Source organism: Bufo gargarizans, chromosome 5 (assembly GCF_014858855.1).
Source record: "Bufo gargarizans isolate SCDJY-AF-19 chromosome 5, ASM1485885v1, whole genome shotgun sequence".
NCBI lineage: Eukaryota > Metazoa > Chordata > Amphibia > Anura > Bufonidae > Bufo > Bufo gargarizans.
In genome coordinates, this window is record NC_058084.1 from 399,422,774 (window position 1) to 399,445,735 (window position 22,962).

At 44.6% G+C, this 22,962-nt stretch overlaps 1 protein-coding gene across 1 annotated transcript in view; it reads right to left on the minus strand.

Moving 5' to 3' along the window:
* Window positions 1-20,193, minus strand: part of RAPGEF5 (Rap guanine nucleotide exchange factor 5) — a 344,961-nt gene extending 324,768 nt beyond the window's left edge. The window contains exon 1 of the mRNA XM_044292732.1: window positions 19,803-20,193. Coding sequence (XP_044148667.1) covers window positions 19,803-20,075 — 273 coding nt within the window. The 5' untranslated portion in view covers window positions 20,076-20,193. The remainder of the gene's footprint in view (window positions 1-19,802) is intronic.
* Between the last annotated feature and the right edge of the window lie 2,769 nt (window positions 20,194-22,962).

Consider the following 22,962-nt stretch of genomic DNA (forward strand, 5'->3'; position numbering starts at 1 on the left):
GGGGTTCCTCACTTCTCAGAGCATCCACATCGACCGTTAACCCAATGTAGTCGGACACCTGTCGGTCTAGGCGTTCCCTGAGGCTAGATCCGGAGTGCGGCTGACGATGGGTTGGCTGCAAGAATGATCTCATATTCAAAGTGGCCAACACATCTTCAAACCGCTCTCTTTTTGCAGGTGCGGTAGGATTGGTACCCACACCTGTTTCGCCGGGGGTGGAAATTTCTCTGCCAGTGCCCACAACAGCAGAATGCAGCATATCTCACAGCAAGGCATGGAAATGCCGCTTTCTGACAGCCCTCTGTGATGCTGGTAACATGTCCGCCATTTTGTGTTTGTACCGGGGTCCAAGTACGTTGCCACCCAGTACAGGTCCTTGACCTTTATACTTTTTATACGGGGTCCCTCTTCAAACACAGGAGCATGAAGGCGCCCATTTGTACTAAAATGGAAGCGGTGGAGCGCCCAGGCTCCTGCTCATAGCCCAGGAGAATGTTGTCCTCTGTCTCCTCAATTGGTGCAGGATTTGGCAGAGAGGCTACAGCAGCAAGAATTGCATCAAACCCCAGCTGTAGCGGCCTCTTCTGCTCAAAATCTTGAGCCTCATGTAAAACTGCCTGACCGTTTTTCAGAGTATAAGGCCTCTTTCACACGGGCGTTGCGGGAAAAGGTGCGGGTGCGTTGCGGGAACATGCACAATTTTTCCGCGCGAGTGCAAAACATTGTAATGCGTTTTTCACACGTGTGAGAAAAATCGGCATGTTTGGTACCCAAACCCGAACTTCTTCACAGAAGTTCAGGTTTGGGATCGGGGTTCTGTAGATTGTATAATTTTCCCTTATAACATGGTTATAAGGGGAAATAATAGCATTCTGAATACAGAATGCATAGTACAATAGCGCTGGAGGGGTTAATATTTTTTTTATTTTTTTTAACTCACCTTAATCCACTTGCTCGCGCAGCCGGCATCTCTTCTGTCTCTTTCTTTGCTGATTGCAGTCAAAGGACCTGTGGTGACGTCACTCCGGTCATCACATGGTCCGTCACATGATCTTTTACCATGGTGATGGATCATGTGATGGCCGGACTGACGTCACCACAGGTCCTTTGACTGCAATCAGTAAAGAAAGATACAGAAGAGATGACGGCTGCGCGAGCAAGTTGGTTAAGGTGAGTTAAATTATTTTTTATTTTTTTTAACCCCTCCAGCCCTATTGTACTAAGCATTCTGTATTCAGAATGCTATTATTTTCCCTTATAACCATGTTATAAGGGAAAATAATAAAATGATCGGGTCTCCATCCCGATCGTCTCCTAGCAACCGTGCGTGAAAATCGCACCGCATCCGCACTTGCTTGCGGATGCTTGCGATTTTCACACAGCCCCATTCACTTCTATGGGGCCTGCGTTGCGTGGAAATGGCACAATATAGAACATGCTGCGATTTTCACGCAACGCACAAGTGATGCATGAAAATCACCGCTCGTGTGCACAGCCCCATAGAAATGAATGGGTCCAGATTCAGTGCGGGTGCAATGCGTTCACATCAAGCATTGCACCCGCGCGGAATACTCACCCGTGTGAAAGGGGCCTTAGAAGAATTTCCTGACATTTAAAGTTTACGTCCACATTCTTCGGGCTCTGAACAACAAAGGGTAGGCACAGTTATCTCTTTGTTGCAGGGAGAGCCGCAAGAATGGGCTTACTCTCTCCCCACGGATTCCCCTTGTCTAGCTAATGTTAAATCGTTTTTTCAGGCCTTAAGTGTATTGTACGATGAACCGGATAAGTCGGCCGTAGCTGAGAGTCAATTAAGGTCTCTTAGACAGGGAGACAGACCCGTGGAGGAATATTGCACCAAATTCTGGAAATGGTGCATTTTCTCTAATTGGAATGATCCAGCGCTTAGATGTCAGTTTCTTTTGGGGCTCTCAGTAGACTTGAAAGATATGTTGGTCAGTTACCCCCTCCCTGACAATTTAGAACAGACTATGACTCTAGCTGTTAGACTGGGCCGACGAATTAGGGTAAGAAAGAGAAAAACTGACGTCTCCACTGCTGGCGCTTACATCCAATCGCTCACCCTAAAGAGTCAGATTGGAGAATCCTCCAGAAGAGCCCATGCAGCTCGGAATGACCAGGAGGGATCTGAGAAGATTAAAATGGTTTCTGCTTCTACTGCGGACAATCGGATAACTGGGTATGGCAATGTCCTAAAGTTCCTACTTCCGGGAGATCTCCACAGCCTGACTCCCAGAAGGATAAGGTACTTCCCAAGGTGGTTAAAGAGAAAAGTTGCCGGTGGTTGTTTCTTTTGGCTCCAGTAAGGGCATTTGTTGATTCTGGGTCTGCCGCTAATTTTATTGACCATAACTTTGCTCTTTACCTTGGGGTGCCCATGTTGTCCCTTGCTAACCCTATTCATATCATCGCTATTGATTCACGCCGCTGGTGGACGGGACAGTAGAAGATTTTACTCCGGACATAACCTTGACTGTGGGGGTCTGTCATATGGAGTGTACTTTTTTGATTCTAAAAAAATTTACTCGTGAAGGTGGTTCTGGGTATACCTTGGCTCCAGGTTCATAATCCAGTCATCAACTGGTCCACGGGTGAATTAGAGAAATGGGGGGTGAAATGTGATTCATGTTGTCTACCTATTATTCAGGCTGGAGTCTCTGCAGAGTCGAACCCTCTTCCCACATACATTAGTGACTTTGCTGATGTTTTTTTCTATGTCCAAGGCTGATTTCCTTCCCCCTCATAGACCTTATGACTGTGCCATAGACCTTGTTCTGGGATCTAAGTACCCTAGGGGTCATATTTATAATTTGTCAGGTCCAGAACAGAAGTCTATGAGGGACTACTTGAAGGAGAGTCTACAAAAAGGAGATATTAGACCCTCAGTGTCTCCTATGGGGGTGGGATTTTCCTTTGTTGCTAAGAACAACGGTGGATTGAGACCGTGTATTGATTATAGAGAGTTGAATAAGATTAATGTTAAGAATCAGTACCCGTTGCTGTTGATTCCAGTCCTGTTTAATCAAATTCTTGGAGCTCACTGGTTCACTAAACTTGATCTCAGGGGGGCCTATCATCTTATCCGAATTAGGGAGGGGAATGAGTGGAAGACGGCCTTTAATACCCCAGAGGGTCATTATGAATATTTAGTGATGCCGTTTGGGTTAAGTAATGCTCGGCGGTTTTCCAAAATTTTGTCAATGACATCTTTAGACAATTTATTGGAAAATTGTTTATTTAGATAACATCCTCATTTATTCGCTTGACTGGGATTCTCATGTTATTCACACTAGACAGGTCTTGGAGGTTCTTCGAGAGAACCGACTGTTCGTGAAGGGTGAGAAGTGTATTTTTGGAGTACAGGAAACTTTGTTTTTAGGATATATTCTCACACCCCAATCCTTCAAGATGGATCCAGGGAAGGTACAGCCCATTTTGGAGTGGGTGAGACCTTCCTCTCTTAAAGCGTTACAACACTTCTTGGGTTTTGCAAATTATTATTGAAAATTTATTAAGAACTTTTCTATTATTGCCAAGCATCTCATGGATCTAACTAAGAAGGGAGCTGATCTAGTGAATTGGTTACCAGAGGCCATAAAGGCCTTTGAAACACTCGAGGTGTTTCGTTAACGCCCCAGTATAAGTTCAACCCGTCCAAGAGCGACCTTTTATGGTGGAGATTGATCCTTTCGAGGATGGAGTTGGGGCAGTACTCTGCCAGGGGTCATCAGCTCTCACTAACCTGAGACCTTGTACTTTCTTTTCTCGTAAATTCTCTTCTACTGAGAGAAATCATGACATTAGTAATCGAGAGTTACTAGCTATTAAATGGGCTTTTGAGGAATGGCGCCATTTTCTGGAGGGGGCTAAACATCAGGTTACAGTAATTACAGATCATAAGAATTTAATGTTTTTGGAATCTGCTGAACGTTTGAATCCCAGGCAGGCTACGTGGGCATTGTTCTTTACACGTTTGAATTTTTGTATTACTTTCAAGCCAGGAAGTAAAAATATTAAAGCAGACACCTTATCCTGCAGTTTTTGTGCTTTTCAATCTCCCGATACTCCACCAGAACCAATATTACCGATAGGTGTCATTGATCTCCTCCTATCTGACGACCAAAATAACTGCGGGGCAACACTTGGCTCCGGTACAATCTCTTACTGATAAATTATTTGTCCCGGGTCATTTACGTCTCAGACTGTTGGGCGAGTGCCATAATTCTGTGTTTAGTGGACATCCGGGTATTAATGCCACCAAGGATCTTGTCTCCAGGTTTTATTGGTGGCCTACTTTGTCTAGAGATGTCCACTCATATGTGTCTTCATGTGAAGTTTGTGCCAGGTCCAAGACTCCTAGGTCTCGTCTGGTGGGGGAGTTACGACCACTGCCCATCCCTAGTAGACCTTGGTCCCATATCTCCATGGACTTTATCACTGACTTGCCGGTGTCTGAGAGTAAGTCGGTGATATGGGTAGTTGTGGACAGATTTAGTAAAATGGTGCACTTCATCCCTCTGTCAAAACTGCCTATTGCCAAGACATTAGCTTCTCTGTGTGTTGATCATGTTATTCGGTTACATGGAATTCCAGAGAATGTGGTTTCAGATAGAGGAGTTAAATTTGTTTCTAGGTTTTGGAGTGCCTTTTTTTCGCAAATGTAACATCTCTTTGTCTTTTTCTTCAGCCTTTCATCCGGAAACCAACGGTCAAACTGAAAGTTTGAACCAGTCTCTGGAGCAGTATTTGAGGTGTTATGTCTCCGACAACCAATGGCTGTGGGTGAAGCATCTGCCCCTGGCTGAATTCGCCATTAACAACCATGTGAACTCATCTATTGGTATGTCTCCTTTTTTTGTAATCTTAGTTTCCATCCGCGTTTTAGTTTGTTTTCCCTGTCTTCCTCACAAGTTCCTTAAGCTGATCTGGTAGCTAAAGAACTGTGCACAGTTTGGGCCCAGGTTCAGTCCAACCTGAAAAAAGCCCAAGAGGTTCATAAAACCAATGCGAATAAAAAGCGCTCTGGAGGAGTAGACTTTGGGTTAGATAACGTATAGTTATCCACCAAGAATTTGTGATTCTTATGAGATTGTGACATTATTAATCCTGAGTCTTTTAAGTAACATTTACCTGACTCGTTTCGTAGTCATAATGTTTTTCACAAGTCTTTACTCAAGAAGTATGTGTCCACTGTATCCCCTACACAGGAATCTCCGATCCCAGTGGAGGTTGCCGGCTAACCTGAATTTGAGATCTCTAGGATTATTGATGTGAGAAGGGTCTGGAATTCTTTTTAGTATTTGGTCCATTGGAGAGGTTTTGGTCCTGAGAGAGGCCTTGGGTGCCGGCTAAGAATATGCATGCTGAGAGGTTGGTGAGAAAATTCCATCTGGCTCACCTGGAGAAACCCACGCCAGAGATCATGGGTCCCTTCACCGCCGGCATTCCGTGCACATAGCGGAGCGAGGATGCGGGTGGCGTCCTCGTCTCCATGGGGACGACCAGGGGGCAGGGAGGATCCGGCCGCGCATGCCTCCTCTGCGTGGCCAGCGTCCTCCGTCCCCTAGACAACAAGCAGCAGGAGAGCTGAGCGCCGATGATAATGATCAGCGCTCGGCTATGTTGGGCTGTGTTATGCGAGTCACGTGACGCTGGCCACGTCATGTGACTCACCAGTCTGGGCTATTTAAACAGGCAGCCTGCTGCCCACAGGTTGCCTGTGATTGGTCTTTCTACCTTCACCTTGCTATTGTGTTTGGACCTCGGCTTTATTTTTTACCTCGACCTTGTTACCTTCTTGGAATTGACGTGACCTCTCGGCTTCTGACTTCGGAAGTTCGCTCATCTCTAATTGTTACCATAATGCAATTGGTAATTCTCGGAAGAGTTGGAAAATCTAGTTCCACCAGTGATAATATATGCTTTTACGGTATTTAACAAGTAAATCTATATGGCTTTTTCGTTCCAGTCATATTTATCTGATCTGCAAATGGGAAATGCCATTTTAATTAGATATGTAACCTGAATATTGAGGCAGTGTTTATGTAGCAATCAACGGGGGAAAAACCTTAACAAAAATCAATAATCACCATTTTTACATGCCGTCTCACCATATTAGTTATCATAAGACCACTTAGGGGAGGCATGGCCAAACTGCGACTCTCCAGCTGTTGTAAAACTAAAACTCCCACAATGCCCTGCTGTAGGCTGATAGCTGTAGGCAGTCTGGGCATGCTGGGAGTTGTAGTTTTGCAACAGCCGGAGCGTCTCAGGTTGGCCATTGCTGACTTAGGGGAATATTTCCCAGAAATGCTTCTTTCATGAAAACTGCAGCTTCACAGCAAGATGTATATATTATGCATATTCCATAATTACTGTACTAAAGAGGAGACCAAATTAGAAGGGTTTGTTAAGAAGCTGCAAACCTCGTTGCGATGTATGCAGATGTTGTGTTCAGACACAGAAATTGTCTGCTGTACGTGAACACACCATCAGAGCACCTTTGAAGGAGTTAATGCACCATAATTCATTTTTGTAGATGTTCAAAATGATTTGACTACCAAAATTACATTTTCATCATATTCTTCCTCTTCATAGCCAGTGACAGATGTCAATGCTTCACCTCTTTAAATAGAGTAACCTGCACCCTGTACATTATTTGTACAATCTGGGGACACTGATGAGAAATGCTGATTTCTAACCCATCCATAGTATCTATTGTTCCACGTTTCCTTCTTAGGGCCCGATTATACCTGAAGATTATAGCTAACAATACTTCAGCCGATTACTAAACGGAATCTTTTAGCAGGCTTAAAAATCTTCGTTTGTAGGTGGCAGATTGTGCCATGTAATCACGATCTGCCACTGGCAAACAATGATTCAGTATGGGGGCGAGCGATGTTATAAGCGATCGCTTCTCCCCATACTGGGGAGGAGATCGCTGCATGTAATTGCAGCGGTCTCCTTAGCTATCGAGAAGGCAATTGTCGGAAAGCAACCCTTTGACCCTTACACAAATTTAGTTTGGCATTTTTTTCCTGCTGAAGCCACTTAGGTTTTTGGTATGTTTTTTTTTTGTGCCATTTTGTATTAGCACATTCATTTGAATGGTGGTTTTTTTTCAGACTTTTCTTCCACATAGAAAAGTGGATTAAAAAACATCTTTGCTTCAACATGAGACACATAAAAAGCCAAACTTGAAAAAAAAAAAAGCTGCAAAAACTCTTTTACATCCTGTATTTTGTGTTTTCTCAGCAAAAAATAAAAATGTCAATCCACCCTAAAGGTCTATATCCAGTATTTAAAGGAGTTGTGTGAGAATGGTGAATAAAGCATAGACTTTCCCATACTTTAGTATATACAACGTTTTTGCTCTCTTACAGATGACTCATCTCTTTAGCTCAAAGCTTATATTGCAGTCTGCTGTTCATCTCCCTTCTCTGTGATGACTTTCCCTAATTAAACCTGTATTTTTAATATGATTTTTTTAAACAAGTTTATATTAATAAGCTCTTAAATATGCTGGTATTTCAGAGTGTGAGATCCTGACAGCAGATTTAAGCAGCTATCTCTGCCTCTATCACACCAGGAAATCAAAGTGCTGTCTGTCTGCGCAGCAGAGGAACTCCTTAAAGGGCTTGTGCAAGAATAGTGAGGAGGTGGGTTGGTAAAAGCCCCACTTGGCCAGACCTAAAGAGAAGATTACTTACCTGCTTCCTGGTGCTCGCTTCCCACTCTATCCTTTCCAGGCCTGCGATGCTTCACTGGGCTCCCTCAATGTAAATATCCAGTATGACACATGGTCACACGACGCAAGAAGGATCCGGTCTCTGAGCGGTAATGTCAAATCAGATGTTTACATTAAGTGAGCCCAGAAGAGCATCACACACCTGGAGGAGAAGAAGAAGAAGAAGAAGCTTGGAGCACAGGGAAGAAGGTAAGTCATCTTTCCTTTAGGGCTCATGCACACAAACATATTTTTTGTCCGTCTCAGTTATGTTTTTATTGCAGCCTGTATGTGGAATCATTCATTTCAATGGGGTTGCAAAAGAAAAACGGAGATGACTCGTGTGCATTCCATATCTGTATTTCCCCTCTGCAAAAAAATTAGAACATGTCCTATTCTTTTCTGTTTTGCGGACAAGGGCATTCATTGTTACAATGGACCCACAAAAACAATGGATGTAACACAGGACGTCACTCGGATGTCCTCCATTATTTTGGTGTATCTGTTTTTTGTGGTCCGCAAAATACATGCGGTCATGTGCATGAGTCCTTACAGGTCTGGCAAAGTGTGTGTGTTGGTTGGGGGGGTGGGGAGGGGGGTTGCCAATGGAAAATGAAGATGAAATTTCAGAATTTCACTTTTTTGGCAGATTTTCCATTTTAATAAAAAAAAATCCCGCTAACAAAGCAAAGGTTAACAGCCAAACAAAACTCAATATTTATTGCCCTGATTCTGTACTTTGCAGAAACACCCCATATGTGGTCGTAAACTACCGAATGGCCGCACGGCAAGGCGCAGAAGGAAAGGAAAGCCATATCGTTTTTAGAAGGCAGATTTTGCTGGACTGGTTTTTTGACACCATGTCCCATTTGAAGCCACCCTGATGCACCCCTAGAGTAGAAACTTCAAAAAAGTGACCCGATTTTAAAAACTACACTCCTCAAGGTATTCAAAACTGATTTCACTAACTTGTTAACCATTTAGGTGTTCCACAAGAATTAATTGAAAATAGATATGAAATTTCAGAATTTCACTTTTTTGGGCAGATTTTCCATTTTAATAATTTTTTTTAAACTCAATATTTATTGCCCAGATTCTGCCGTTTACAGAAACACCCCATATGTGGTTGTAAACTGCTGTAGGGGCACACGGCAGGGCGCAGAAGGAAAGGAACGCCATATGGTTTTTGAAGGGCAGATTTCACTGGGATCATTTTAACTTGCCATGTCACATTTGAAGACCCCATGAGTAGAAACTACAAAAAAGTAACCCCATTTTGGAAACTACAGGATATGGTGGCAGTTTTATTGGTACTATTTTAGGGTGCAGATGATTTTTAGTTGCTCTATATTACACTTTTTGTGAGGCAAGGTAACAAAAAAAAAATAGCCGTTTTGGCACTGTTTTTATGTTTTGTTATTTACAACGTTCATCTGACAGGTTAGATCATGAGCTATTTCTATAGAGCAGGTTGTTACGGATGCGACAATACCAAATATGACTGCGTTTTACATAATAAAGCATTTTTGAAAAAAAAACTAAATTTTGTGTCTCCATATTCTGAAAGCCATAGTTTTTGTTCATTTTTTTCAGTATGAGATGACTGTTTGAGTGGTACAATTTTAGGGTGCATATGATTTTTTGATCGCTTGCTATTACACTTTTTGTGATGTAAGGTGACAAAATGGCTTTTTAAAGGGAACCTGTCACCTGGATTTTGGGTAAAGAGCTGAAGACATGGGTTGCTAGATGGCCACTAGCACATCCGCAATACCCAGTCCCCATAGCTCTGTGTGCTTTTATTGTGTCAAAAAAACGATTTGATACATATGCAAATTAACCTGGGATGAGTCAGGGACAGGACTCATATCGGGTTAATTTGCATAATGTAACAAATCGTTTTTTTTACACAATAAAAGCACACAGAGCTATGAGGACTGGGTATTGCAGATGTGCTAGTAGCCATCTAACAACCCATGTCCTCAACTGTATACACAAAATCCCGGTGACAGGTTCCCTTTAACACAGTTTTTTTTAATTTTTTACAGTGTTCACCTGAGGGGTTAAATCATGTGATTTTTTTATAGAGAAGGTTGTTACGGATGCGGCGATATCTAATATACATACTTTTTTTATTTAAGTTTTATACACCAATATCATTTTTAAAACAACAAAAAAATATCATGTTTTAGCGTCACCATAGTCTAAGAGCCAGTTTTTTTTAATTTTGGGGGCGATTCTCTTAGGTAGGGTATCTTTTTTTCGGGATGAGATGACGGTTTGATTGGTAAAATTTTGGGGTGCATATGACTTTTTTGATCACTTGCTATTACACTTTTTGTGACGTAAGGTGACCCAAAAAATCTTTTCACACTTTTTATTGTTTGTTTTTTTGTTTAGTTTTTTACAGTGTTCAGCTGAGGGGTTAGTTCATGTGGTATTTTTATAGAGAAAGTTGCTACGTACGCGGCAATACCTAATATGTATACTTCTTTTTTTATTTTTTTATTTAAACACAATAAAACATTTTTGAAACAAAAAATAAAATAAAATCATGTTTTAGTGTCTCCATAGTCTGAACCATATATTTTTTTATTTTTTTTGGGCGATTGTCCTATGTAGGGGCTAATTTTTTTGTGGGATGAGGTGAAGGTTAGATTGGTACTATTTTTAGGGGCATACGCCTTTTGCTCACTTGGTGTTGCACTTTTTGTGATATAAGGTGACAAAAATGGCTTTTTTTTTTACACAGTTTTTATTTTTTATTGTGTCTATCGGACGAGGTGGATCATGTGATATTTTTTTTTTTTACTTATTTCAACTTTTGGAGATCTGATCCTCTCTGCAATGCATTAGAATACATCTGTAGACCCAGCCTGAGGCCCCCGTAGAAAGCAGGTCCCGATGCCATGCAAGGCATTGGGCAGCCTCTGCATGGCATCAGGCTGCCTTCTGTCACATCGAGTCCCCGCCACAGCAGCGCGGGGACTTGATGCGCTCTCTCACCTGCCAGAAACAACTTCTATGATGAGGTCATCGCTGACTGCGGCATAGAAGGGGGTAATCCGCCGGCATCGCTGTAAACAGCGATGTTGGCAGATACAGCAGGGGCCCAGCTACCAGGGACTGCCGGACCCCTGCAGTGATTGGGCACGCACCGCTCCAGTGCCCACCCGATCAGCCCGCCGTGCATGTACAGCAGAATGCATTCTGGCAATGCATCCCCCACCGTACATGCACTGCTTTTTGCATTAAGGGGTTAATCTTGCTTTACTACAAAAAATAAATAAAATAAAAGATGTACATTGGGCGTGTGTAAACCTCTGGCAATGGTACACAAATTCATTCTGGAATCGTACCATTTTTTTACAACAGCAATGATGTGGTGCAAGGAGGTGTCTATTATGTTATGAGATGTACAACATTTATTACGCAGCCTGCTTTATTTCAATTTGGCACCAACTGTTCCAAAAAGCTCTTGCTATGTTAAGGCCCGCTGTTGGCACCCTACTGATCTGATGCGAGACAATGGCTCAAATTTACTAAGGCCTCTTTACACGACCGTATGCCATTTGTGGTCTGTAAAAAACGGATCTGCAAAAAATACGGATGACGTCCATGTGCATTCCGTATTTTATGGAACGGAACAGCTGGCCCCTAATAGAACAGTGCTATCCTTGCCCATCAGTCGGCCCCTAATAGAACAGTGCTATCCTTGTCCGTAATGCGGACAATAATAGGACATTTTCTTTTTTTTTTGCGAAACGGACATACGGAAATGGAATGCATACGGAGTACCTTTCGTTTTTTTTTGTGGACCCATTGAAATAAATGGTTCCGTATACAGTCCGCAAAAAAAATGGACCGGACATGGAAAGAAAATACATTCCTGTGCAAGAGGCCTAAGGCCTCCTGCACACGAACTAATGGTTTAGTAATCCATTTTAAACAGATCCGTTTTTTGTTTCAGTAGTGTTTCCTTTTCCGTTCTGCTGTTTAGTGTTTGTTTCTGATCTGTTTTTTTTGCGGAAACTGAAGCATACAATAATGTTTAAACAGTAAGTACATTAACAAATTGGGCTGGGCATAAAATTTTCAATAGATGGTTCCGCAAAAACAGGACGGATACGGAAGACATACGGATGCATGCCGTTGTTTTTTGCGGACCCGCTGACTTGAATCAAGCCACGGATTATTATTAGCGGGCAATAATAGGACATGTTCTATCTTTGAATTAAACAAAAATACGGAAATACGGAATGCATATGAAGTACCTTCCGTTCTTTTTGCGGATCCATTGAAATGAATGGTTCCGTATATGGAACGCAGAAAACAGAATGTAAATGGCAATAGGCACTGCAGAAGGAGTAAACTTAGACAGGCTGCTCTAGACCTGCACCAGATCTATCACAGAGGCTCAGGCTAGATTATATCTGGCTTTTCTCCGACTCTATACCAACCATTGGTTAGATCACTTTGAGACAGATTTTTATACCAAAATTGCAGCGAAATTGATCAAGTCCCAAAAAAATTGTAGAAACCCTACATGCCCCACATTTTTAGTCAGATTTTTGGTGACAACACATCAGTAAACCCTGGCCAGCGTGGTTTGGTTTTGGTCTTTTTTAAGCACTTAAAACCCCTGAAAAAATTGCATAAGTGAAGAACACCTGAAGGAGTTACCCCTGTATTTGCATCTTTTACTTTTAGGTTCCTAGTTTCATGGAAACTGGATGCACATTTAGTATGGGACTTACGACATTTATGTTATCCATGTAGATATAAATTAAAATCCATGATTATAAAACACCCCAGTAAAAAAGTACACTGTTTACTGGAATCTGCATCAATGGAAGTATATTTAAGTCTATTGAAGAAGTGATATATTGGGGGCACATATAGCAGCACTGTGATAAGGACTACATTTCACAATGGACAAACAAGATGTTAAAATCAACATACTAAACCCACCACGCAGTAGCTATACAGGTACTTGGCCGTATGCCAGTATCTCGCAATTAAAAATGCAAAAAACTATGATTTTGTCAACTTTCTTAAAATATATTGTTCAAGGAGCAGAACATGGCATTTTAATGACATGATGTACCTTGCATCACTTTTCTGTCATACATTACTCCAACTATGTGGTGTATTTTATGTGTCTATTTCATTCAGTATTTTGGTTATTATTTCTGTAGCACCAGCATACTCCAGAGCACTTTACACAACATCTATTGACTCTAACGAAGAAAGTCAGAACATAGAAACCCCAGGCCTCTGCGTGGCAATACAGCAGTGCTGACCGGTCCGTACGGTATTTTTATTATAAGTTACAAACCCTTTTACTTTTAAATAAAAAGAAGAAATAGACATGACAGAACGTGTGTTATACTGACAAATGTATCCATTACACGGCTAATCTACTACAAGGGGACACTGATCTAGTTACCAGTGTAGCATCCCAGTTAAACTAGTTGTGTCACACAAAGGTAATATATCATAGGTCCTTTGGGATTACATGAACTAGAATCGGCTCAAATTATAGCTCAAGGAAAAAAATATACAACATTTTGTACAGGACTCATTCTGTGTAATTTATATTCTATTCCTATGGTATCCTCTAATATTCATATACTGTATAAAGCTAAAGCCTCATAAATGTATGCAAAAATTATTGGAAAAAAATATGATTTGATACATAAACATAAAAGTTAAAAGAAAACATCAAGTAAAACCTCATGTGCATGGCGGCATACAAGCTCCAAGGTTTACTGCCATAATACAACACCCATTAAGTCAACGGGATCATACAGTACCTTCATGTGTCTCTATTCATACATGGCATGCTGGTCACAATATTCCCCAACCTATGCCTCACCAGCTGTTGCAAAACTACAACTCCCATCGTATAGTGTAGAGCAAATTTGTGGTTTCAAGTTCGGTGTAGAAGGTTCGGGTTATCTAAGAATTCCATCATGGATTCTGCTACCACCAACCATAACTTATGGTCCACAGTAGTGGAATCCATAACAGAATACTTAGATAACCCGAATCCCAACCTTGTACGCTGAACTTGAAACCACAAGTTTGCTCTACACTACCATCACACTGACAACCAGCGGCTTTTAGGGCATGATGGGAGTAATAGTTTTGCAACAGCTGGAGAGCCACAGGTTGGAGATGACTGCTCTATCAGATATCATGGATTTGCTGTCTCCTAGAAGCTCTATCGGGTGTTATGGAGCCATATATAGATACCATACGGCAGCACACGTGTGCCATGTGCCATGCCTTCAATAGGGTGATGAAATGACATTATATCTAGGTAAAGCCATGCATACACAATTCAATATTTCAGTCCATGCTCAGAACTAGGGCGATAATCCAGGCTAACAGTATAATGCAGGTTATCACTCCTCTCAGTAGAACAAAAGATCTCAACACTGTTTAAGGAGATCCTCCGACATTTAATTCTGCAGCCGTTACCATGCTGAGATAATGAGATTACAGAAGAGATGTCTAAATGAGCTTAGCTTTTGGTCAGGCATTTCACCATGTATGGCGTGCATTCCGCATTTTGCAGAACTGAACGTCCTGTCCTCTATAGAATTGTCCTATCCTTGTCCTATAATGTAGACAAAAATAGGATATGTTCTATTTTTTTTGCAGTGCCTCGGAACAGACATACGGATGCAGACTTTTGCGGTCTGATTGAAGTGAAAGGGTCCACATCCCAAAAGACATAGCCGTGTGCATGAGCCCTAAAAAGGCCCTTATTATTTACAGTTCTATTAAATCCACTTTTAGCACTGGCTCAAAATACTGCTCCAAAGGCTGACACAAAAAATGTGGCTTTAAAAAAAAAAAAAAAAAAAAAGCTGTGTATGTATTCACCCAGTCAAATGCTTTCGGGTATTAGGCCAGGTTCACATATGCACTTTGAACTCTGGCAGTCTGTTTCAGTGGAGGAACTGATGGAATTCACTGTATCCGGTGTACATGCCGGCTTTCAGTTGGACAAAGAATACTACACGCAGCTTTTATTGACCGGCAGAAAGCCAGCATGTATGCCGAAAATTGTCCGGATTCCATTACTGTAAATGGGGATCCGGCAGTATCTGGCTATGCCGGATATGGTGATCTCCTGCAGTCTGTTTCTCCGGCGGAAGAGACTGCCAGAGTTCAAAGCGCAGGAGTGAAGTCAGCCTTAGGGTCCATTCACACATCCGTGAGTGTTTTGCAGATCCGCAAAACACGGACAGCAGCAATGTGCGTTCCGCATTTTGTGGACCGCACATTGCCGGCACTAAGGCTGGGTTCACACTTGAGCGTTGCGCAAACGCGCGTTTTACGCGCATTTTTATGCGCGTTTTTGTAATAGTAAACGCGCGTTTGACGCGCGTTTGTGTGATTCACTACAGTGTCCTATGGCCACAAACGCCCCAAAAGTCGCTCATGTACTTTTTGGAGCGTCGGGCGTTTTACAGCGCGATCGTACGCGCTGTAAAACGCCCAAGTGTGAACCATTCCCATAGGGAATCATTGGTTTCTCCTTGTTGAGCGTTTTACAGCGCGTAGGAACGCGCTGTAAAACGCTCAGGTGTGAACCCAGCCTAAGAGAATATGCCTATTATTGTCCGCTATTGCGGTCAAGAATAGGACATGTTCTATTTTTTGGGGGATTGAAATTGCGGACCCAGAAGTGCGGGTCCGCAATTCCGGATCCAGGCCGCACATCGTGAGGCCCAATAGAAATCATAGGTCATCAGTATCTGATCAGTGGGGGTCTGACACCTGGGATCCCCGCCAATCAGCTTTTTGAGAAGGCACCGAAGTCCTACCACTGGGACCTCTACTGATCACAAGAACAGAACAACCCAAAATGAACAGAGCGGCAGGTCGGGCATGCACACTGCCACTCCTGAAGATCCATTCATCTCTATGGGAGTCCTGGTAATAGCCGATTGCTGTATTCGGCTGTCTCCAGAACTCCCGTACAGATGAATGGAGTGGAGTGAATGCAGCCAGGGCCGGCCTTTGGGGTGTGCGGGCTGTGCGGCCGCACAGGGCGCCATAGCAACAGGGGCGCCGGGCGGCCGACAGCCCGCAATGTAATATGGGCAGGCGAGGCGGCACTTATGTTTTCCCACGGGGCGGGCGGGCGGGCCCCCGCCCCCTCCCCTGTATTCAGCAGGGGGCGCACGTTGCGGTTTTAAAAAAAAAAAAACTTCGGGCGGCGGGCGGCGCCCCTCATTCTGCGCCGCCTGAGTGGCTGAGGCTCTGCCTGCGCCTGCTGTGTGCTGTTAGTGTAGCGTGGCCGAGCTCTGTCCGATCCGCGGTACAGGAGCTTTTGTTTCCTGTACCCGGCCGGACTGACAGGAAGTGCTCACTTAGTGTGCACTTCCTGTCAGTCCGGCCGGGTACAGGAAACAAATGCTCCTGTACCGCGGATCAAACAGAGCTCGGCCACGCTACACTAGAGGTGGAAAAGAGAGTGGGAGGGGGGAGGAAATAATGAGAGTGATGGGGGGGGGGGAGAGGAAATAATGAGAGTGATGGGGGGGGGAGAAAAATAATGAGAGTGATGGGGGGGGGAGAAAAATAATGAGAGTGATGGGGGGGGGGAGAAAAATAATGAGAGTGATGGGGGGGGGGAGAAAAATAATGAGAGTGATGGGGGGGGGGAGACATAATGAGAGTGATGGGGGGGGGGGAGACATAATGAGAGTGATGGGGGGGGGGAGAAATAATGAGAGTGATGGGGGGGGGGGGGAGAAATAATGAGAGTGATGGGGGGGGGAGAAATAATGAGAGTGATGGGGGGGGGAGAAATAATGAGAGTGATGGGGGGGGGGAGAAATAATGAGAGTGATGGGGGGGGAAATAATGAGAGTGATGGCGGGGGGGGGGGAAATAATGAGAGTGATGGCGGGGGGGGGGGGGAAATAATGAGAGTGATTGGGGGGGGAATAATGAGAGTGATGGCGGGGGGGGGGGGAATAATGAGAGTGACAATGGAGTCCCCAGAGCCAGACTGCAGCCAGAGTCCAGATCATCTTATTGTCCTGGTGGTAAGTAGACAATGCAATATGTTTATTATTTAATTGTTTAGTTATTAATACTACATTGGAAACTAATTTTCTCAGCTGGACACCGGCCGACATGCGCTGGGGGCCTCACCAGCGGTTAGGGTAGGGAAAAAGCACTGGCCCGTACGTACATTTTTCCCTTCCCTAACCGCTGGTGAGGCTCCCGGTGCATGCGCAGTGTCGGCCGGTGTTCAGCTGAAAACATCCATCCGATCACTGCGAATTGGCCCATAGTTTTTCCCTACCCTAACCGCCGGCGAGGCTCCTGGCGCATGCGCTGCTGTGAAATTTCCCTAACCTGTCGTTGTGCGCCTGCGCGATGCTGCACACCTCCTCACGTCATGTCCGGTGCGACCGGAAGTGACGAGGGTAGGGAAATCTCACGAACTAGGGAAGTATAACATTACACCGGCCTTTGGGGTGTAAGGGCTGGTAACTACTTGGTTGGATAGTCAGCCAGCCTATGCCATGATGCCAGCAACAAGCAGTTTTTTATTTTTTTTTGGGGGGGGGGGGGGCGCCACAAGGTTAGCTCGCACAGGGCGCCTGAACACCTAAGGCCGGCCCTGAATGCAGCGCCCATGCCCAACCTGCCACTCCATTCATTTCAGGGGGCCCCAAGAGTTTAGGGTTCCCATTCTCGTAATCGGTCGGGGTCCTTCTACTGGAACCCCCACCAATCTAATAGTCATCCCCAATCAGGGATAAACTTGTCAAAACTGGAATAATCCTTTAATATAGAGGAGTTCGCTATTCAGGATCCTGATCTCTTGTCTAAAGTGAAGAGTGGTTACAAAGTATCTCTGTCACTCTGGATGACCATCCTGCCCTGATTTGAATGGGCACGGTGTAATGCTTCATTCCTCCTATAGGAGAACAGCAGGAAATCAACACACTAGGATTAATCCCGGATTACAGCTGATCGCGGGGGTCCAAGAAGAGACAATTGGTGATCAGCTTATTGTCAAGAGACCCTAACAAGTTGGAACTACCCCAAGCGAGGATACCTTTACATTTCAGCTGATTAATTCCACTGTTATTGACCGGATCCATTGACAATCTGATGATCTTTTTTGCCTACAGAGATACTTAGTACTTATTGGTCGAATGTAGGTGTTAATGGAGGAGTCGGGCGATTGATATCTCGTGTTTGTGGCCAGCTTTAGTGCTATGAATGATAACGTGGCATCCTGCTAAAGTAGATGAACTGTCTCATTTGCAGCAGAAGGAAATGGCACTGGCACCTTGGCATGCTCTCTAAATGAATGAGATGTATGGCATTTTCTTCCCTTTGTAGAGGATTAGGACATCGTTACAGGGCTCAGTGCGTAAATGTATGGTGGGGCAGCACCCATACACAGTCACCTGCATCGTTACAGGGCTCAGTGCATAAATGTATGGTGGAGCAGCACCCATACACAGTCACCTGCATCGTTACAGGGCTCAGTGCGTAAATGTATGGTGGGGCAGCACCCATACACAGTCACCTGCATCGTTACAGGGCTCAGTGCGTAAATGTATGGTGGGGCAGCACCCATACACAGTCACCTGCATTACTCCCAATTGAAACGATACATACAATTCACAACCAGTACATGTAAAGTGCCTCACAATCAATTATCATTTCATCGCCCAATACAAGTCTCCAATATAACTCATCAATAACAGATTGTCAATCCCCAATAGCCCAGATAATGACAGCGATTGTCCCCGAGGCTTATCACTGGTGTGGTGTCACGGTGTAAAAGCCTGTGGTGTCGATGGCCAGCCTGGCACACTGGAATATTGAACGCCATGTAAATGCACTGGTAAACTGGCATGCTGCAAGTAAACAACATGGATATGCTAGATGTATAATACTTGCACTCTACATGACCTGAGTGCACCGAGATTACCAGTGTGTCACCTGCGGTATTAATAAACCGAATGCTGTCCTAGGAGACTGCTGGTAGTGCGAAAGCAATGGGTGCACTGGTAGTGTGAACGTAATGGTGTCATCCCCTTCTTTTATTGATATATGCGCACTGGCATGCTGCCCCTTATATGATCTGGTAAGTAACTGTCCTGGTGTATTGTTGGCAGTGTATAGTAAATACACTGGGTACCTTGGCACACAGATGGTAGTGTATAGAAATTGGATGCATTGGTATGTTGCCCCTAACATGAGCAGATATACAGGAATGTACTAGTATACGGCTTGTTGTATAAATGGGTACCCTGGCATATGGAAATAGTGTATAATAAAGGCAATGGGTGCCCAGTCATATGGTTTTCGTGTACTGTACACAACCTGGGTACTCATGCAAATTACTTATGGAATACAGTAAACGTACTGGGTACCCTGCCATATAGAGTGTAATTGTAGTACATGACCTGGGTACACTGGCCTAGGGTTTAGTGTATATAAAGTGCCTCACAAGTACTGAGTGCCCATGATTATGGGTTGTGGAACTCAGCAATTGCACTGGGTTCCCTGGTATATGGCATTTAGTGTGTTGTAATTGCACTGGGTACCCTAGCACTTGGCATTTAGTTTATAGTAAATGCACAGAGTACCCTGGCACATGGCATTTAGTATATAGTAACCCTGGCATATGGCTGTTGGTGTACAGTAAATTCACTGGGTAACCTGCAATATGCCATTTGGTGTACAGTAAATGCACCGGGTACCCTGGCATATGGCATTTTGTGTATAGTAATGCACTGCCTACCCTGGAATATGGCATATGGTTCTAGTGTAGGGTGCATGAAATGGCTTGTGGAATACAGGAAATGCACTGGGTACACTGGCATCAGGCTTGTAACTGCAGGACAAGACCCGGGCACCTGGCTTGTGACTGCAGTACAGTGGCATGTGAATGGACTGCTGTATATGGCAGGTAGTGAACGACCTGCACCCCGCCAGGAGGTCTCCAGGTGCGGTGACTGCAGGAAGCCATACGGGAGGCAGGAGGTGTCACACTCACCGGGCCATTGGTGGCAGTGGCCGCCGCGGTCTCCTCCGTGTCCGATAAGGAAGGTGAGGGTCCATACACCGAGCTCCTTCTCCGCAGGGTCAGGCCGCTCCTCAGCAGGGATGGCAGCTCCCTCAGCTTGTGCTTCAGCTGCGCCTGCTGCTCCCGGACGCTCTTGCTGCGGCTGAGCCCTGCGGTGCTGACTCCGGTGCCGCCGCCGCCGCTGCTGCTGCTGCTGCTCTCTGAGGTGGGCTGCATCTTCCTCCTCGCCTGCCCCACAGTCATACTGCTGCCGAGCACTGCGGGGACAGCATGGTCTTCCCTCCGCCGCTGTGCGCTATATGCGTGCTGTAGCCTCCCGCACCGGCTCCTGCCTGTCACACGCACAGCACACAAGTGAGGAGGAGGAAGCACTGCTGCATCACAGCCTGCTGCTCCCTGCCTGCACCAGCCGCTTCCACACAGCCCCGAGCGTTCACCTCCCTCAGCACAGACTGCTCCTGTCAGCAACCACTCACAGCTAGCCAGGCAGTACCAAGGGGTTAATACCGTAGTCAGGTAGTACTAGGAGGTCTCTAAATACGGCGGACAGGCAGTACGGTAGTCAGGTATTACTAGGAGGTCTGTAAATAGGTTGGACAGGCAGTACTAGGTGGTCTGTAAATAGGGTGGATAGGCAGTACTAGGGGGTCTATAAATACACGGGTCAGGCAGTACTAGGTAGTCGGTAAATACGCTAGACAGGCAGTACTAGGGGGGTCTGTAAATAAGGCAGCCAGGCAGTACCAGGGTAGTACTAGGGGGGTCTGTAAATAGGATAGCTAGGCAGTACGAGGGGGTATGTAAATGAAGTAGTCAGGTAGTACTAGAGGATCTGTAAATAGGGTGTACAGGCAGTACTAGGGAGTCTGTAAATACGGTAGCCAGGCAGTACAAGGGGGTCTGTAAATACGGTAGTCAGGTAGTACTAGGAGCTCTCTAAACATGGTGGACAAGCAGTAGTAGATGGTCTGTAAATAGGTGGACAGGCAGTAATAGAGATCGGTAAATAGGGTGGACAGGTAGTACGAGGGGGTCTTCAAATACCATGGTCAGGTAGTACTAGGGGGTCTGTAAATATGGCAGCCAGGCAGTACTAGTGGGTCTGTAAATATGATCGGTAGTACTAGGAGGTCTATAAATACGGTGGACAGGCAGTACTATATGGTCTGTAAATTGAGCAGCCAGGCAGTACTAGCTGGTCTGTCAATACAGTAGTCAGGCAGTACTAGGGGGTCTGTAAATACAGTGGAGAGGCAGTACTAGAGGGTCTGTAAATACCGTGGACAGGCAGTAGAAGGGGGTCTCTAAATACAGTAGCCAAGCAGTACTAAGGGGTCTGTAAATACAGTAGCCAGGCAGTACTAGGGAGTCTGTAAATACGTTGGACAGGCAGTACTAGGGGGTCTGTAAGTATGGTAGCCAGCCAGTACTAGGGGGTCTGTAAATACAGTAGCCAGGCAGTATGAGGGGGTCTGTAAATACGTCAGCCAGGCAGTACTAAGGGGTATGTAAATACGGTAGCCAGGCAGTACTAGGGGGTCTGTAAATATGGTGCACAGGCGGTACTAGGTGGTCTGTAAATACGGTAGCCAGGCAGTACTAAGGGGTCTGTAAATAGGGTAGTCACACAGGGTGATACAGTCATATTCTCCTCTCTGCTACATGTTGCATAAGACCTCTTTCACATGACTGTATGGCTTTTGCAGTGTTTTGCGATCCGTTGTTACGTTTTTTGTTTCCGTCGTGTTTCAGTTTCTGTTCCGTTTTTCCGTTCCGTTTGGCATAAAGAGTATACAGTAATCTCATCGAAAAAAAATGGGCTTGGCATGACATTTTCAATAGATGGTTCCGCAAAAACAGAACGTATACGAAAGACATACAGATACATTTCCGTATTTGTTCCGGTTTTTTTTGCCGACCCATTGACTTGAATGGAGCCACGGAACGTGATTTGCGGGCAATAATAGGACACGTTCTATCTTTCAACAAAACGGAAATACGGAAACGGAATGCATATGGAGTACATTCCGTTTTTTTTGCGGAATCATTGAAATGAATAGTTCCGTATATGGACCGTATACGGAACGCAAAAAAACGTCCCGTAAACCGAGAAAAAAAAGCGGTCGTGTGAAAGAGGCCTAACTGTGGCGTGTCCTGTATCCACAGTGGTGATATACACAAGGCAGAGATGCTGAGGCCTGCAGCTGTTAACAATAGGGTTGTGTCCCTTCAGCAAATGGCATTTATCATGTAGAGAAAGTTAATACAAGGCACTTACTAATGTATTGTGATTGTCTATAATGCATGCTTTGCTGGCTAGATTCATTTTTCTATCACATTATACACTGCTCATTTCCACGGTAATGACCACCCTGCAATCGATCAGCTATGGCCATGCTTGCACAATATAGGAAATAGAACCGGACTCGCAGGTGGCTGGGACCACAGGAGAGCGCATAGTCCAGCACTTTTGTTCTCTAGTGTGCAAGCACGGCCACTGCTACTGGATTACAAGGTGGCCGTAACCATGGAAACGTGCAGTGTATAATGTGATGGAAAAATTTATCTAGCCAGCAAAGGATAAAACAATACATTAGTAAGTGCCTTATATTATCTTTCTCTACATGATAAATGCCATTTGCTGAAGTGAGACAGCGCCTTTCATAATAGGAATGACAAGTAATGCAAGGTGCTAACCATGTCATAGGAACGAGCTATACATCTCATGAACTGGATAGTGAAACTGCAGCCATTCAGAGAACCACGGAGGTAGGGGATGTCGCCCTGTATCTTAATCTTCAGTTAAAAAGAACCTGTCACCTGGATTTTGGGTATAGAGCTGAGGACATGGGTTGCTAGATGGCCGCTAGCACATCCACAATACCCAGTCCCCATAGCTCTGTGTGCTTTTATTGTGTAAAAAAAACCCGATTTGATACATATGCAAATTAACCTGAGATGGTCCTGTATGTGAGATGAGTCCTGTATGTGAGATGAGTCAGGGACAGGACTCTTCTCAGGTTAATTTGCATATGTATCAAATCTTATTTTTTTTTACACAATAAAAGCACACAGAGCTATGGGGACTGGGTATTGCTGGATGTGCTAGTGGCCATCTAGCAGCCCATGT